This window comes from Anabrus simplex, chromosome 9 (genome assembly GCF_040414725.1).
Source record: "Anabrus simplex isolate iqAnaSimp1 chromosome 9, ASM4041472v1, whole genome shotgun sequence".
Taxonomy (NCBI): domain Eukaryota; kingdom Metazoa; phylum Arthropoda; class Insecta; order Orthoptera; family Tettigoniidae; genus Anabrus; species Anabrus simplex.
In genome coordinates, this window is record NC_090273.1 from 44,032,172 (window position 1) to 44,048,375 (window position 16,204).

General features: G+C 40.3%; 2 protein-coding genes across 5 annotated transcripts in view; both read left to right on the forward strand.

Moving 5' to 3' along the window:
• LOC136881328 (sialin) overlaps positions 1-2,154 on the forward strand; it is a 92,964-nt gene extending 90,810 nt beyond the window's left edge. For 2 of the 3 annotated variants that reach the window (XM_067154143.2, XM_067154142.2), the window contains exon 9: positions 1,526-2,152. In XM_067154143.2, coding sequence (XP_067010244.2) covers positions 1,526-1,756 — 231 coding nt within the window. In that variant the 3' untranslated portion in view covers positions 1,757-2,152. Of the gene's footprint in view, positions 1-1,525 lie in introns of all 3 variants that reach the window. The other variant, XM_067154144.2, reaches the window with a different exon arrangement.
• Positions 2,155-7,575: 5,421 nt separating this feature from the next.
• LOC136881132 (sialin) overlaps positions 7,576-16,204 on the forward strand; it is a 90,067-nt gene continuing 81,438 nt past the window's right edge. Inside the window, exon 1 of one of the 2 annotated variants that reach the window (XM_067153798.2) lies at positions 7,576-7,664. In XM_067153798.2, the coding sequence (XP_067009899.2) occupies positions 7,610-7,664 (55 nt within the window). In that variant the 5' untranslated portion in view covers positions 7,576-7,609. Of the gene's footprint in view, positions 7,673-16,204 lie in introns of both variants that reach the window. The other variant, XM_067153799.2, reaches the window with a different exon arrangement.

Here is a 16,204-nt window from a genome sequence, read left to right on the forward strand (position 1 = left end):
ATGACTGCATATTATCAAAAAGATATTCAGAAAACTCTACATTAATCTGTAAACGACTGAAATACCCCAACCAGCCTCCAAAACTGAGGCGTAGGTTCTCTGCAACAATGTATGTCATACATTCATCAGTTCATTGTCCGGCTCCATGGCTAAATGGTCATCGTGCTGGCCTTAGGTCGCAGGGGTCCCGGGTTCGATTCCCAGCAGGGTCAGGAATTTTAACCATCATTTGTTAATTTCGCTGGCACGGGGGCTGGGTGTATGTGTCGTCTTCATCATCATTTCATCCCCATCACGACGCGCAGGTCGCCCACGACTGTCAAATCAAAAGACCTGCACATGGCGAGCCGAACTTGTCCTCGGACACTCCCAACACTAAAAGCCATACGTCTTTTCATTTAATTTAATTTCATCAGTTCATTTGAGCCGAATGTAATAATTCAAAAGCAGAAGAAAAATGAACTACCTTCCAGGAGAAGTCTTGGTGATATTATTAACATTATATTTGACGTGTTCGTATAAATGCAAACATTTGAGAGGCTGTCTACAATCTTCGCTTTGGTCTTCAAGTAATTGATGTCAATACCATACGCTCAGCTCACTTAGTCTAGCCTTTGTATGAGGGTTTCTAGTTCATATTCATATGATGGAATTATCAGAATATCAACCGCGTAAATGAGATTGTCTATTTTCCTGTCGCCATTATACCGTCATTGCAGTCTCAAGTACTTCCCTTATGCAGTATTCTTTTCTTAGTCCGGTTACCGTCCAGGTTAGTTTTTCCCTCGGACTGACCTAGGGATCCTACCTCTACCGCCTCAAGGGCATTGTCTTATAGCATGAGGCTTTGGGTCTGGGATACAACTGGAAAGGAGGACCAGTACCTCGCCCAGGAGGCCATACCTGCCATGCTGAACAGAGACCTTGTAGGAGGGGAGGAAATGGGAAGATTGGAAGGGATAGACAATGAAGAGGGAAGGAAGCGGCCGTGTCCTTGGCTAGCTATCACCACAGCATTTATCTGGAGGAGAAGTGGGGAACGGCGGAAAACCACCTCGAGGATAGCGGAGGTGGGAATCGAACTCTCCCCTAGTCAGTTGACCTCCCGAGGCTGAGTGGACGATAGAGTTAGTTTATTTACCAACTCTATAAAATGGACCCCATTCCAATCCTCGTACCACTTTTCAAATTTCGTGACAGAGCCGGGAATCGAACCCGGGTCTTCGGAGGTGGCAGCTAATCACACTAACCACTACACCACAGAGGTGGACTACTGTACTGTATATATTTAGTACTAGTGGGGAAAATCCACCCTTGTCTTACTCTAGCAGCAGTAGAGTAGACCGCCTGAGAGTATGATATTGACTCTGACCGTACCGCCAAACATCTATAATTAATTAACCACATTCTTAACTTGGTCACTCCTGTTCTTGCATATTCCCATTAGAGATTGTTTGTAAAATCGGCCTGGGGAGTCTTATCTACCTTTATTGTCTTTAACGTAATTTTTTCTTGTTTTTTGCAGCAAACACTCACCAAATGGCACACCGTGTTCTACATCTCTATCGGTACTTGTGTGGTGCCATTCATTTTCTTCTGGATATTCGGATCCGTAGAAGAACAGACCTGGAACCAACCTAAAGGGAAAGAAGAAGTAAGAAAGGACTCCTGTAAGACCTCGCTTAAAGAACGACGGTCGGTGTCGTATGGAAGTAGAAGCAGTCCAGTATCCTCTCTTCAAGATCTTCATACGTGACGAGCTTGTGATACAGAGAATTATTTTAACATGTAAACATACACAAAATCAATCTGTCATAATTTCTTTGTAAGACAAGACATTTCACGAAACATCCAGGCACTAAGGGTGCAAGTACAGTGGAGGCAGCTAGTGCCGATCTGAGCGAGGAAATGCCTCATGTTCCTAAATGGGAGTGGACATCGTAGCATTGGCGTGTCGGCGCAGCTTATGAGTGAGAAAGCCTGCTGGAATGAAATGATCATTCTGGTTTCCGATACAACCCCGATCGGATTGCAATGTCACCTCATGCCTCTGTATTGGGCGTTTCTTCCTGCTGTGGTCCTAGCTATGGATATGAAAACAATGATATCAAAAGTATTTATTAAAGTTATGGAAAAAATATACTAATTATTTTATACGTTTAATATCCTCATTATCATCATGAATAGATAACCCTTGATTAAGAAGTAGTGGAAGTTAAATTTTCATTCGTATTAAATATGACTACAAATCAATGTGTTAAAAGCAGTTATAGAAAATTAATAATGAAACGAAAATATATAATAGTTTACTTCTAAGCTGTTTCAGTTTTAGAACTTTTCCATATGAAAGTTACGCCAATTCTTGATTAACCTATGTTCGATTTTCATTTAATGTGGCGGAAGGTTTCGATTTCCTTTCTTAAAAAGACAGAAAGAAACCACATTCCAAATCTGCTTTGAATTAATAGAAAACGTAATGTTATTCAACATAAAAAAATGTTGCTCTCAACCCGTCAGTTCCATGAACCGCAATTTTTCTGGTCTTAACTTTAAGCTAACATTATCAAAAGTAAAAATGTGGACAAAAATCTTGCCTGACGAGCGGCTTTCGTAGCACATCCTTGCATAGCTCTTGGAAACAGAAATATGTCTGCAACTCTCAACTGCCCATGCATCATTGTCACGTTAAAATAACGTACCAGGGAGCATTTGGACCATGGCGTAGTTGTCCAGATCAAACCATAACAGTAAAATTATTAATGGACAACTACAAAAGAAGACAGAAACAAATGATTATCACTTTCGTAGACTTTCGGAAAGTTTATGATTGCGTTCACCGACCTTCAGTATTAAAAATATTACGAAATTTTGGATTACATCCTAAATTAGTTAAAATGATAAGCTTAACGTTAACAAACACTAAATCAAAAGTGAAGTTTAGAGGAGAATTATCCAAAGCATTCATCAGAACAGGACTAAGACAAGGTGAGGTACTATCAACACATGTTTATAGTTGTACTCTGGAATACTTGATGAGAGAATGGTATAACAAGAATAAAAAATATAAAAACTGGATACACTAAAGATGAAATTAGCCTAAATTGCTTAGCATTTGCAGGTGATCTGGCACTATCTAATAACCTTAATGAAGCTCGGACTCAAACCACAAGTCTCCAAACTATTGCTGGAAAAATAGGATTAACAATTTCATTTGAAAAACTAAAATAATGGCAATATAGCCTCTTTTAATAAGCAGTGTTCTGATATGTGGGAAAGAAATAGAAATTGTAAAAAAATATAAATACTTTGGAGAAACTATAACATACAATTTAAACGAAAATATTCTTGGACAGAAAGAACGAATATATTATCCAGAGCTCAAAAAGTAACCAGAAATACATACAACAAGAAATGCTTCTCAATAAATACAAAATCGAAACATTATAAGACTGTAGTCCAACCTGAAATAACTTATGGAAATGAAACATTATTAAAATAAAGCAAAAGAATAATATAGACACAATTTTAAAAATAGAAAGAACATGCATTAATAAGAAGTATCAGAAAGAAGGAGAATGGCATATCATCCCAAATGCAGAAAAATATCAGGAAATAGAACCTATAATGAATTTCATAAGAAGAGAATATAATTCTTCGGTCATCTGTTGAGAACACCTCAAGACAGGTTAATGCGCAGAATTTTAGAAAACCTTTGGAAAAAAAACAAGCTGTCTGGATAAAAGAAATAAAAGAAGACATGAACGAATTAGATATAATACTGACGGATTTAAACAACCAATGTAAATAAATTGAAGAATAGTAAAATTAGATTCCTACCAAAATGTGATAGAAGAGAAACAACTAAAAGGGCATTTTCAGAAGAATAACGACAACGAAGATCGAATAGAATAAAGAAATACTGGAAGAGCAGAAAAGAAAAACCATAAAAAAATCATAGAGGACCGGACAGAAATTGACTACAGTGGTCCAATGCGGCCAAAATGCACAATAAAAATAATTATATAAAATGCCACAAACTTTAAAAGAAATATTGGCTGCAATAACATGTTTAAATATATTATTTCCTTTTGTGTGATAATTTTTAAGGGAATGGCTCATTCCCTTCATTCCATGCAATAACCACCCCTGCTCACTGCTCTTCTTAAATTGCAGTTTCCGGACACGCTGTACTATTTTTCATACGCTTCAGGATAAATTCATCCTCAATACAAAAAATAGGCTCAAAATTATCTATATATCGTACTCCATTATCTGAACGGATTTAATGAAATGTGAAACAAATTACTTCCTCTACAGATAAGCTGGCTTTGGATCTCTCGTTTATTATTATGCTATATTTACTATACGACTGTTAACCTATAAACGAAATTGGGCTGTACCTTCAGGTAACCCTTGGCTAAGGGCAACTATTCCTTGAGGACTTTCTGTCTTCTCTGGTCATAACCGATGCCAGACTGCCGAAGCGGTAACAGTCTTCCTAGCTGTGTTGGGGCCAGAAAGTACAGTACTTGGCACGCAATGCTGTGCACTAAAACGCAAGTATCAGCGCCCTAATCTGCTTTTAATAGCTCATCACTGCTGCCAACTTGACTAATCACATATTGAAATCATGAGACGTAAACATCAACAAACTAACCTCAATGTAAGTAACAATAATGCAGTTCCCTTATACACGTAGGCCCTAAATGATCAATGAAGATCTTCATAATTAAGTCGGTTTTCAAGCTCAATGAGGACTTAAGGAAATAAACACACTCTCTCAGCGCCAATTTAGTGTTATATGTTTCTACATTTGTAGCCTCCGTGGCTCAGGCGGAAGCGCGTTGGCCTCTCACCGCTGGGTTCCGTGGTTCAAATCCTGGTCATTCCATGTGAGATTTGTGCTGCACAAAGCGGAGGCGGGACAGGTTTTCTCCGGGTACTCCGGTTTTCCCTGTCATCCTTCATTCCATCAACACTCTCCAGTATCAATCAATCAATCATTCACTACTGATCTGCATTTAGGGCAGTCGCCCAGGTGGCAGATTCCCGGTCTGTTGTTTTCCTGACCTTTTCCTAAATGACTGTAAAGAAATTGGAAATTTATTGAACATCTCCCTTGGTAAGTTATTCCAATCCCTAACTCCCCTTCCCATAAACGAATATTTGCTCCAATTTGTCCTCTTATATTCCATCTTTATCTTCTTATTGTGATCTTTCCTACTTTTAAAGACACCACTAAAACTTACTCGTCTACTGATGTCATTCCACGCCATCTTTCCACTGACAGCTCGGAACATACCACTTAGTCGAGCAGCTCGTCTCCTTTCTCCCAAGTCTTCCCAGCCCAAACTTTGCAACATAAACGCTACTCGTTTGTCGGAAATCATCCAGAACAAATCGAGCTTTTTATCTTTGGATTTTTTCCAGTTCTTGAATCAAGTAATCCTGGTGAGGGTCCCATACACTGGAGCCATACTCTAGTTGGGGTCTTACCAGAGACTTATATGCCCTCTCCTTTACATTCTTACAACAACCCTTGAATACCCTCATAACCACGTGTGGAGGTCTGTACCCTTTATTCACAATCATATATATGAGATTACCCCAATGAAGATCTTTCCTTATATTAAGACCTAGATACTTACAATGATTCCCAAAGGGAACTTTCACCCCATCAACGCAGTAATTAAAACTGAGAAGACTTTTCTTATTTGTGAAACTCACAACCTGACTTTTAATTTTTTCCATCTGTCAGTCATTAATCATTGTCCCAGAGGAGTGCGACTGGCTTCGGCAGCCGGCACAATTCCTATCCTCGCCGCAAGATGGGGGCTTCATTCATTCCAACCCTGACCCGGTCACTGACTGGAAAACAGGTTGTAAGTTTTCATTTTCATATTTCTACCTTTATTTTTATATACGCATTACTATAATCGTATTCTTCGGTATTTACCTGGTGTAAATATTTCAGCTCCCTTCTTGAAATCTGCTATTATTTGTGAGACTGATGTGAAACGACACTGTAATAACACAAACAAATAAATTACAAGAACATATGCCTTAATAATAAGAATACCGAACTCGATAGCTGCAGTCGCTTAAGTGCGGCCAGTATTCGGGAGATAGTAGGTTCGAATCCCACTGTCGGCAGCCCTGAAGATGGTTTTCCGTGGTTTCCCATTTTCACACCAGGCAAATGCTAGGGCTGTACGTTAATTAAGGCCACGGCCGCTTCCTTCCCACTCCTAGCCCTTCCCTGTCCCATCGTCGCCATAAGACCTGTCTGTGACGGTGCGACGTAAAGCAACTAACAAAAAGTAAAAAATATATATATATATATAAATAATAATAATAATAAAAATAATAATAAGAGAATAAGAATAAGAATAAGAATAAGAATAAGAATAAGAATACACAAAGGCTAAGTCTGCAAATCGTATCAAAGTCGTAACAAGACAAGGTTAAGTTAGGTTGATAACGAAATTTCTTTCCATTTCAAATGAACTGATTTTTATAGAGGAGGAAGGGTTGCTTTCCTTTTCGGAGGAGTTTTTGCAGATTTTTCTTGCTTTTTATACATCCTTATTGAATTCTATACATACAAATTGGACGAAATAAGTCCGTATTAATAAAATGCTGCGTTTGTCATTCAAGGCCAACTACGTTATTAAACGCACTATTCGAACATGTCACAATTCTACTTACATGGTATTACGCAAATAGATTTAAAATCCTACAGAAAAATAAAATATGCTTTACTTATACTCGCAAATGTTACAGTAGTGATTTTCACAACACGACCGTGGCGGTACGTATAATCTCGCCAGTAATCGGGAGATAGTGGGTTCGAGCCCCACTGTCGGCAGCCCTGAAGTTGGTTTTCCGTGGTTTCCCATTTTCACACCAGGCAAATGCCGGGACTGTACCTTAATTAAGGCCAGGGCCGCTTCCTTCCACTTCCCAGGCCTTTCCTATACCATCGTCGCCGTAAGACATATCTGTGTCGGTGCGACGTAAAGCAAATAGCAATATATATATATTCACGCAAGTCAAAAAAAAAAAAAAAGACGTCGTATCCGCAAGTTCGGAAGTCCGTAAACCGTACGGTTAGTGACACTGAATCGAACCGCCCACTTAGAAAGTAACCCTAAATCACTACCTTCAGTATTAACAGGGGAAAAAGTTTGTACCCTTAGTATATGCACTTATATGGCAGTGTCTTAATAACAAGTGTTAATGAAGAAAGATGAAATGGAAGAGCCCGAAATTACTGCGCGGAGCCAGTGCCAGTCACAGCTAGAGCTCCAGAATCCATACCCCTCCCCACCAAATTGAGAGGTCGTGGGAGTTAAAAATGAATGATCAACATTGCTTCTCAACACTCTGTAGCAGAATCAAGTAACTCATGAATGGGTATTCAAGTGAGCTGTCCTTGTATAGCTCCATAGCTGGTCTCGAGCTGAACTGATCCCAGGGTTTACGATTCTGATAAGTTACTGCCAACATTTAATGCAGGAGCAATAAAAGCGTTCAACTTTGCCCTCTATTATCTATCCTCCTACCAAGCTGTTACGAGATAGTATGTTTATAACAGTGCTGTTACTGGATGCTGAGGAGAATGGAGCAGAAGGCTGAACCACAGCTAGCGGCTGACAAACAAGGTAAGTAGGTGAGTTCTCAAATAGAAGTTTACTCAACCAAATGTTATATGGGTTGCATGGAGCAGTGTTGACAAATTTCCTTTGGTCTGATACTTCCAACATGCTGTAGCCATTGTCTCTTAACACTAGAAGTAGGGCCCATAGAGGAAACACATTTGTACCGTCTTAAAGTCTTAATCTTTGTATTGCAAAACCATTATAAATAAATAAATAAATAAATAAATAAATAAATAAATAAATAAATAAATAAATAAATAAATAAATAAATAAATAATCCAGGCTTTTGTCACGCAATCTAGTGATTATAAATTGTATACCACCACCTCCCCTACCCTGCCGGCCAACATTCTGATGGTGAACATTTTTGCTACCATCGGAAATCGAATCGGCTAACCTCGGTGTCAGACCGCTTAGACTTCAACGCCTTAACGATCATGGCTACCAGGCGGGCAATAATAATAATAATAATAATAATAATAATAATAATAATAATAATAATAATAATAATAATAATAATATGTTTATTGCAGCGAATTGCCATATACAAATAATAAACAAAAACATTCAATGCAGAACTTAATTAGAGGAATTTTCCTTCCTTCACACCTTAGTAGGTGATAGCGATCACACTACTTCCCACATAAAGCACATATGCATCTCTCATTTGGCGGGTGATAGTGTACTTCGTCGTGGCGCATAGTTTGAAGTGAAAGCCGTGCACATCTAGCCTTGTTGCTGCGTGCCGTAACTCGTAGTTGGCTTCCTTCCATTTGTCTTTCATCATCGCATCTGTACTGTAGAAGTCCAGCCAGATTTCCGATTTCTTACTCTGATGTTCGCGAAATAAACTTTGGTATGCTGGAGTTTTTGGGAGAGAGAATTTATCATTGGAAACAGGATACCTGTAAACAAGAAATTATAATAATAATAATAATAATAATAATAATAATAATAATAATAATAATAATAATAATAATAATAATAATAATAATAATAATAATAATAATAGTATGGCCTCAGCTACGTGTGCAGAAATTTTGATCTGATGAAATCTAAGCTGCCTGCCCGTCAATTTCGGCGTTCTGCTTTACTCTACCCGGTGGCGGGGTAAGCCGGATCTCTCTCTGGCGATCTATGGCTGAGTTCTAATTCATTTTGTCGGTAAATACCAAATGTGACACCAGAGTTCTGTGTAAATGTCCATATCGTACGACATAGAATGTCGAATGGACTTTCCTCCGACCACCTGTAGCATTTTTGAACCCGTGATCTTGAGATGTGGAGGCCGAAACTCGACCATTGATCTGTAGATGGGGCTATTAAAATTATATGACTTTGATTTCACTGTCAAATATCAAATTGAAGTGCCTTATTCAGACCTGAACGTTGGAGACCAGGTCAGTATCCAGGGGACACTCAATAGGTATCCTGAAACGGAGTTTACTTGCGGTGGTACGGTCAGTTCCTTTACGCTCCTGCTATAGCCAACAGCACGAGGGTTACCCATCCAAATGATGACCACGCCTGATGTTGCATTGCTTCGTAGATGTCGCGAGATCTTGATTTTCAACATGGCTACGCCGTTGGCGAGAATTCACTAGAGTTAATAAACGACAAAGAATCATGAGTTGAATGTGCCTCAATCGCAACGATCCAGTTATTATTCTTTGGCGTAATTCACCTAGGAGAAGCATATGAAATGAGTAAATTTCTAAGGAACTTAATCCCTGGACGGCAACTGTTATTAGTCACAGTGGCAAGGCAGATCCTGGGACGTGAACTAAAACAATACCTGAGATAACAAACTGAAATGGCGATAAGACGAAAGGGGTGTCAAATACGCCGACCAGAAATCAATTGAGAAAATTTAAACAAATGCCACACATACTGAAAATCATAGTGTAGGAATTCCATTTGAAAGGAGAACCTGTGTTAAATGTTGGTGGTGTTGGTGGTGATTATTGTTTTAAGAGGAAGTATAACTGGGCAACCATTCTTTCTTAACATTAATCAGCCCGTAGGGGTCGGAAGTGACTACAGTTGGCCAGGGGAGGTCGGAGAGGGAAAATTAAAATGAGGAGGTTGGTGCAAGTAAGTAGAAGCAATGTCAGAGTGGTGGTGGTGATTATTGTCTGAAGAGGAAATATACTAGGGCAATCGTCCTCTATTAACATTAATCAGAGGAGAAAGAATGGACGGGATCTGACACTTCGAAAAACGAAGGTATCGGACTAAGGAAGACAAGGGCCACGAAGTACGTGAAAATGAAAGACTCCCTAGGTTTCGAATGCTCTAATGCCATTGGGGTCGGAGAAGAAGAAGAATAAGAAGAAGAATAGTTGACCAAGGGAGGTAGGATAGGATAGATGAAAGTGAGGAGCCTGGCACAAGTAAGTGGGAGCAATGTCAGGACTCAGCTAAGGGCCCCATGGTTGCCAACACACGCTCCCAAGTTGAGCCAGACTCAGTTAAGGGCCCCGTTGTTGCCAACCCATGTTCCCAAGTTGAGGGCCTCTGTGGATGCCAGGACTCAGCAAAGGGCCCCATGGTTGCCAATCCACGCCCCCAAGTTGAGAACCACTGTGGATTTCCATGTTTAGTCACCTCGTTCAACAGGCAGGGGATACCGTGAATATTTTCTACCACCTCAGTCCACAGGGGGAGACTGGCTGATAGTGATGCGAAGAGGACAAGTAAGAACTAATTGGGATGAATTACAGTTAACTGAATTGTACTCAATTACAGTTACAAATAACTTTCGCAACAAATAATCAGTGAAATTAAAATTACTTTACAGAACGCTAGCCATAAGGAAATCGCTGACCTTTTTCGCATGGGGCTGCAATAATACAAACATTTGTACGAAATATACCTAATCATTACTTCATTTTAAAAATCTTTCTTTAGCATAGAAAGATTAAGTCACTGTCGTCACTTGGTGAGACCAAACATGATCGCTTGGAACTTTCGAAATGATCTTTCCCCATCAGTTTTATTTTACTAAATAACTTTTAGTGTTTCAGATAATTTGCTATTTATTTTACAAATAAAATAATTGGTTCTAAAATTCTTATCCCTAGCCTCGACCTCTTTTGGGGAAGGACATCTTTGCGTTTAATGAAAATACGCCTTACAGGGGCACTTGAAAGATTACCCGTCTTTAAATTTAAGAACAAAATTGGGATAACTTTGATATCTTTGGAAGTCGTGAATAGTTAAGAAAGTACCTCATCCACAATTGGTGAAGCAACTGGCTCTGCTGCAGTAGAACTGAAAAAGTTATCTTCATCATAATTTGTTTGTTTCTCGTTTCTGCTTCCGTGCAATGTATTTCAATTACTAGAAAGTAGCGATTATAATTTTATTTCCAGAAGTAAATTATAAGTAAAAATCACTTTTTGTAAAGAGTAACGGTCGCAAGTAAACATTACTAAGGATGTGATCGTTACACCGAGCTCGATAGTTGCAGTCGCTTAAGTGCGGCCAGTATCCAGTAAGCGGGAGATAGTGGGTTCCAGCCCCACTGTCGGCAGCCCTGAAGATGGTTTTCCGTGGTTTCCCATTTTCGCACCAGGCAAATGCCGGGGCTGTACGTTAATGAAGGCCACGGCCGCTTCCTTCCATTTCCTAGGCCTTTCGTATCCCATCGTCGCCGTAAGACATATCTGTCTCGGTGCGACGTAAAGCAAATAGCAAAAAAAAAAAAAAAAAAAAAAAAAGTGATCGTTATAAGTAATCCAATTACTTTTACGTAATTACATTCCAACGCTGCTGACAAACCGACAAGAAGTCATTAGAATTATTACACTGCTCCAGTCGTTCCGGCCGTTTTCTTCGGGTTAATCTCTTGGTCAACTTACCATTTATTTATTTATTTAGTAATTTAGTAAGCAGTCTGGCCTTTGCTGACGACTTGGTCTTAATGGCAGATTGTGCCGAAAGCCTGCAATCTAATATCTTGGAACTTGAAAATAGGTGCAATGAGTATGGTATGGAAATTAGCCTTTCTAAGACTAAATTGATATCAGTAGGTAAGAAATTCAACAGAATTTAATCTCAGATTGGTGATACAAAGCTAGAACAGGTCGATAATTTCAAGTATTTAGGTTGTGTGTTCTCCCAGGATGGTAATATAGTAAGTGAAATTGAATCAATGTGTAGTAAAGCTATGCAATGAGACCGCAGTTGCGATCAACATAATTCTGTAAGGAGGAATTCAGCTCCCATACGAAACTGTCTTTACATCGGTGTGTTTTCAGACTAACTTTGCTTTACGGGAGTGAAAGCTGGGTGGACTCAGGATATCTTATTCATATGTTAGCTAGTTGTTGTTTTACGTCGCACCGACACAGATAGGTCTTATGGCGACGATGGGATAGGAAAGGGCTAGTAGTGGGAAGGAAGCGGCCGTGGCTTTAATTAAGGTACAGTCCCAGCATTTGCCTGGTGTGAAAATGGGAAACCACGGAAAACCATCTTCAGAGCTGCCGATAGTGGGGTTCGAACCTACTATCTCCCGAATACTGGATACTGGCCGCACTTAAGCGACTGCAGCTATCGAGCTCGGTATTCATATGTTAGAAGTAACAGACATGAAAGTAGCGAGAATGATTCCTGGTACAAAAAGGCGGGAACAATGGCAGGAGGGTACTCGAAATGAGGAGATAGAGGCTAATTTAGGAACGAACTCGATGGATGAAGATGTACGCATAAACCGGCATCGGTGGTGGGGTCATGTGGGGCGAATGTAGGAGGATAGGTTACCTAGGAGAATAATGGACTCTGTTATGGAGGGTAAGATAAGTAGAGGGAGACCAAGACGACGATGGTTCGACTCAGTTTCTAAAGATTTAAATATAAGAAGTATAGAACTAAATGAGGCCACAGCACTAGTTGCAAATAGAGGATTGTGGCGACGTTTAGTAAATTCACAGAGGCTTACAGGCTGAACGCTGAAAGGCATAACAGTCTATAATGATAATTTATTTATTTATTTATTTATTTATTTATTTATTTATTTATTTATTTATTTATTTATTTATTTAATTATTTATTTATTTATTTATGCCTTTCTAGACATGGCGGGGCTCAGGCCATGAAGCTTGCTATTATGGAAAACCATACAATTATACATCTACAAAAACATAATATACTGGGCATTATAACGTCCTAAAATTAAAAGTACATTTAATATAATTTAAAGTTAACGTAAAATGCAATTTAAATGAATTTAAATTGTAATGAAAAACTCATTTTAAAATTATTAAATGGATGCACAGCATTTAATACTATTAAAAATTAAATCTTGTCCGCCTCTGTGGTGTAGTGGTTAGTGTGTTTAGCTGCCATTCCCGGAGGCCCGGGTTCGATTCCCGGCTCTGCCACGAAATTTGAAAAATGGTACGAGGGCTGGAACGGGGTCCATTCAGCCTCGGACGGTCAACTGAGTAGAGGTGGGTTCGATTCCCACCTCAGCCATCCTGGAAGTGATATTCCGTGGTTTCCCCACTTCTCCTCCATGCAAATGCCGGGATGGTACCTTACTTTCGCCACGGTCGTTTCCTTCCCTCTTCCTTGTCTATCCCTTCCAATCTTCCCATCCCCCACCAAGGCCCCTGCTCAGCATAGCAGGTGAGGCCGCGTGGGGGAGGTAGTGGTCTTTCTCCCCAGTTGTCTCACGCTCGAGGACACTGCCCTTGAGGCAGTAGAGGTGAGATTTCTCGCTAAGTCCGAGGGATAAACTGACTCTGGAGGATAAACAGATTAAGAAGGAGAAGAAGAAGAAGAAGAAGAAGATGTAAAGGAGAGGGCGTATAAATTTCTGGTAAGACCCCCAACTACAGTATGGTTCCAGTGTATGGGACCCTCACCAGGATTACTTGATTCAAGAACTGGAAAAAGTCCAAAGAAAAGCAGCTCGATTTGTTGTGGGTGATTTCAGACAAAAGAGTAGCGTTACAGAAATGTTGCAAAGTTTGAGCTGGGAAGACTTGGGAGAAAGGAGACGAGCTGCTCGACTAAGTGATATGTTCTAAGCTGTCAGTCGAGAGATGGCGTGGAATGACATTAGTAGACGTATACATTTGCTTGGTGTCTTAAAAGATAGGAAAGATCACAATATGAAGTAAAGTTGGAATTCAAGAGGACAAATTGGGGCATACATTCGTTTAGAGGAAGAGAAGTGAGGGACTGGAATAACATTCCAAGGGATATGTTCAATAAATTTCCAATTTCTTTACAATCATTTAAGAAAAGGATAGGAAAACAACAGATAGGTGATCTGCCGCCTGGGCGACTGCTCTACATGCAGATCACTCTATGGAGACTGTGAAAGCACGTTACCTGAAATATGCCCTGGGAATATACAAACTGCGATCTTCCGTGGCTCAGGCGGAGCGCGCCGGCCTCTCATCGCTGGATTCCGTGGTGCAAATCCCGGTCACTCCATGTGAGATTTTTGCTGGAAAATGCGGAGGTGGGACAGGCTTTTCTCCGGGTACTCCGGTTTTTCCTGTCATCTTTGATTCCAGTAACACTCTCCAGTGTCATTTCATTTCATCTGCCAGTCATTAATCATTGCCCCAGAGGAGTGTGACAGGCTTCGGCAGCCGGCATAATTCCTATCCTCGGCACTAGATGGGGGCTTCATCCATTGTTCTGCCTTCTACAGCCGACAGCAAGAAACTGCTCGAAGAACTGTAAAAGAAAAGAAGAGAGATCTAGCCGGAATTCTTAGGAACAGAAGCCATTATATCATGATCTGGCACAAATCATGACCCTATGATTTCACTAGCCGCACGCAAATACCACCACGAACTCTGCCAGTGAGAACGTTATCACGAACCAAATGAGAGTTGTATCTGTGAACTGTGTGATCAGGTTTGTGACCGATAACATGCTACTCATTGTAGTAAACAGATCGCTAATGGAATTCTACAGAATCTGACTTATAAGCTCTGCGCATCCTGTGGATATTATTGACATGAAATGGCGAATGGCTTTTAGTGCCGGAAGTGTCTGACGACATGTTCGGCTCGCCAGGTGCAGGTCTTTAGATTTGACGCCCGTAGACGATCTTCGCGTCGTGATGAGGATGAAATGATGACGAAGACGATACGTACACCCAGCCCCCGTGCCAGCGAAATTAACCAATTATGGTTAAAATTGCCGACCCTGCCGGTAATCGAACCCGGGACCCCATGTGGCCAAAGGCCAGCACGCTAACCATTTGCCCATGGAGCCGGACTGTGGATATTATTATTATTATTATTATTATTATTATTATTATTATTATTATTATTATTATTATTATTATTATTATTATTATTATTATTATTATTATTATTATTATTGCTTTAAGGGGAAGTACAGCAACGTAACTATAACCTCAAAGTGTTTAAAGAATTAGCTGCATTACGCTTTGCGAATAGGAATTTCCCAGGACGTAACTTAGATGAATAAAGGCAAGGTCGTACATTTTCCATCATTTCCTCAGAATGAGAAGCCTCCGTGGCTCAGGCGGCAGCGCGCCGGCCCGTCACCGCTGGGTTCCGTAATTCAAATCCCGGTCACTCTATGTGAGATTTGTGCTGGAAAAAGCGGAAGCGGGATAGGCTTTTCTCCGAGTACTCCGGTTTTCTTTGTCATCTTTCATTCCAGCAACATTCTCCAATATAATTTCAATTTCATCTGTCAGTCATTAATCATTGCCCAAGAGGAGTGCGACAGGCTTTGGTAGCCGGCACAATTCCTATCCCCGCCACTAGATGGGGGCATCATTCATTTCATTCCAGACCTGTTGAAACTGCGAACAGGCTGTGGATTTTAATTTATTTTCTTTCCTCTGGACAGTGGTGAGGCAGCCATATTGCTGGACGTGTATTATGACTGTGGCCGGCTGGAATTTCTGTTACTGGTGTCTCCTAGCTCCTAGCGTTATCTCGATTGTATGCTAAATTCCTAATGCACCGTTTTATCTTATGTCGGTGCATATCAAATACAATTTGTACTATTATTTCAATTCTTTTGACGAATACCTGATCCAAACTCTGAATGTTGGGCTGCAGAGGAAAGGGACGAATAGAAACTTCATGTAGCTGATAAGAGGAGGTTTACATGGGCCCGTAGTCGGAAAATCTCTGGAAGTAACACAAAATGTAGATGGTTTCGTCACTTTTAACGATGACGGAAGGAGTGCATGGCTGCTTCTACTAGATTGCCAACTAGTTCTTTGACTTCTTCTGATGCCTTTTTCGTTCAGAATGTTGTCGATTTCAGACATGTTGGTAGCGTTTCGTAACAGTTCTGCTGAACAATATTTATTAGTACCAGTCTCTCACGTTCCTTAAGCAAGAGACCCTGGCGCTGGCCTTCTGGCCCCAACGTAGCAGGTTCGATCCTGGCTCAGTCCGGTGGTATTTGAATGTGCTCAGATACGTCAGCCTCGTGTCGGTAGATTTACTGGCACGTAAAATAACTCCCACTGGACTAAATTCCGGCACCTCGGCGTCTCCGAAGACCAAAAAGTAGTTAGTGGGACG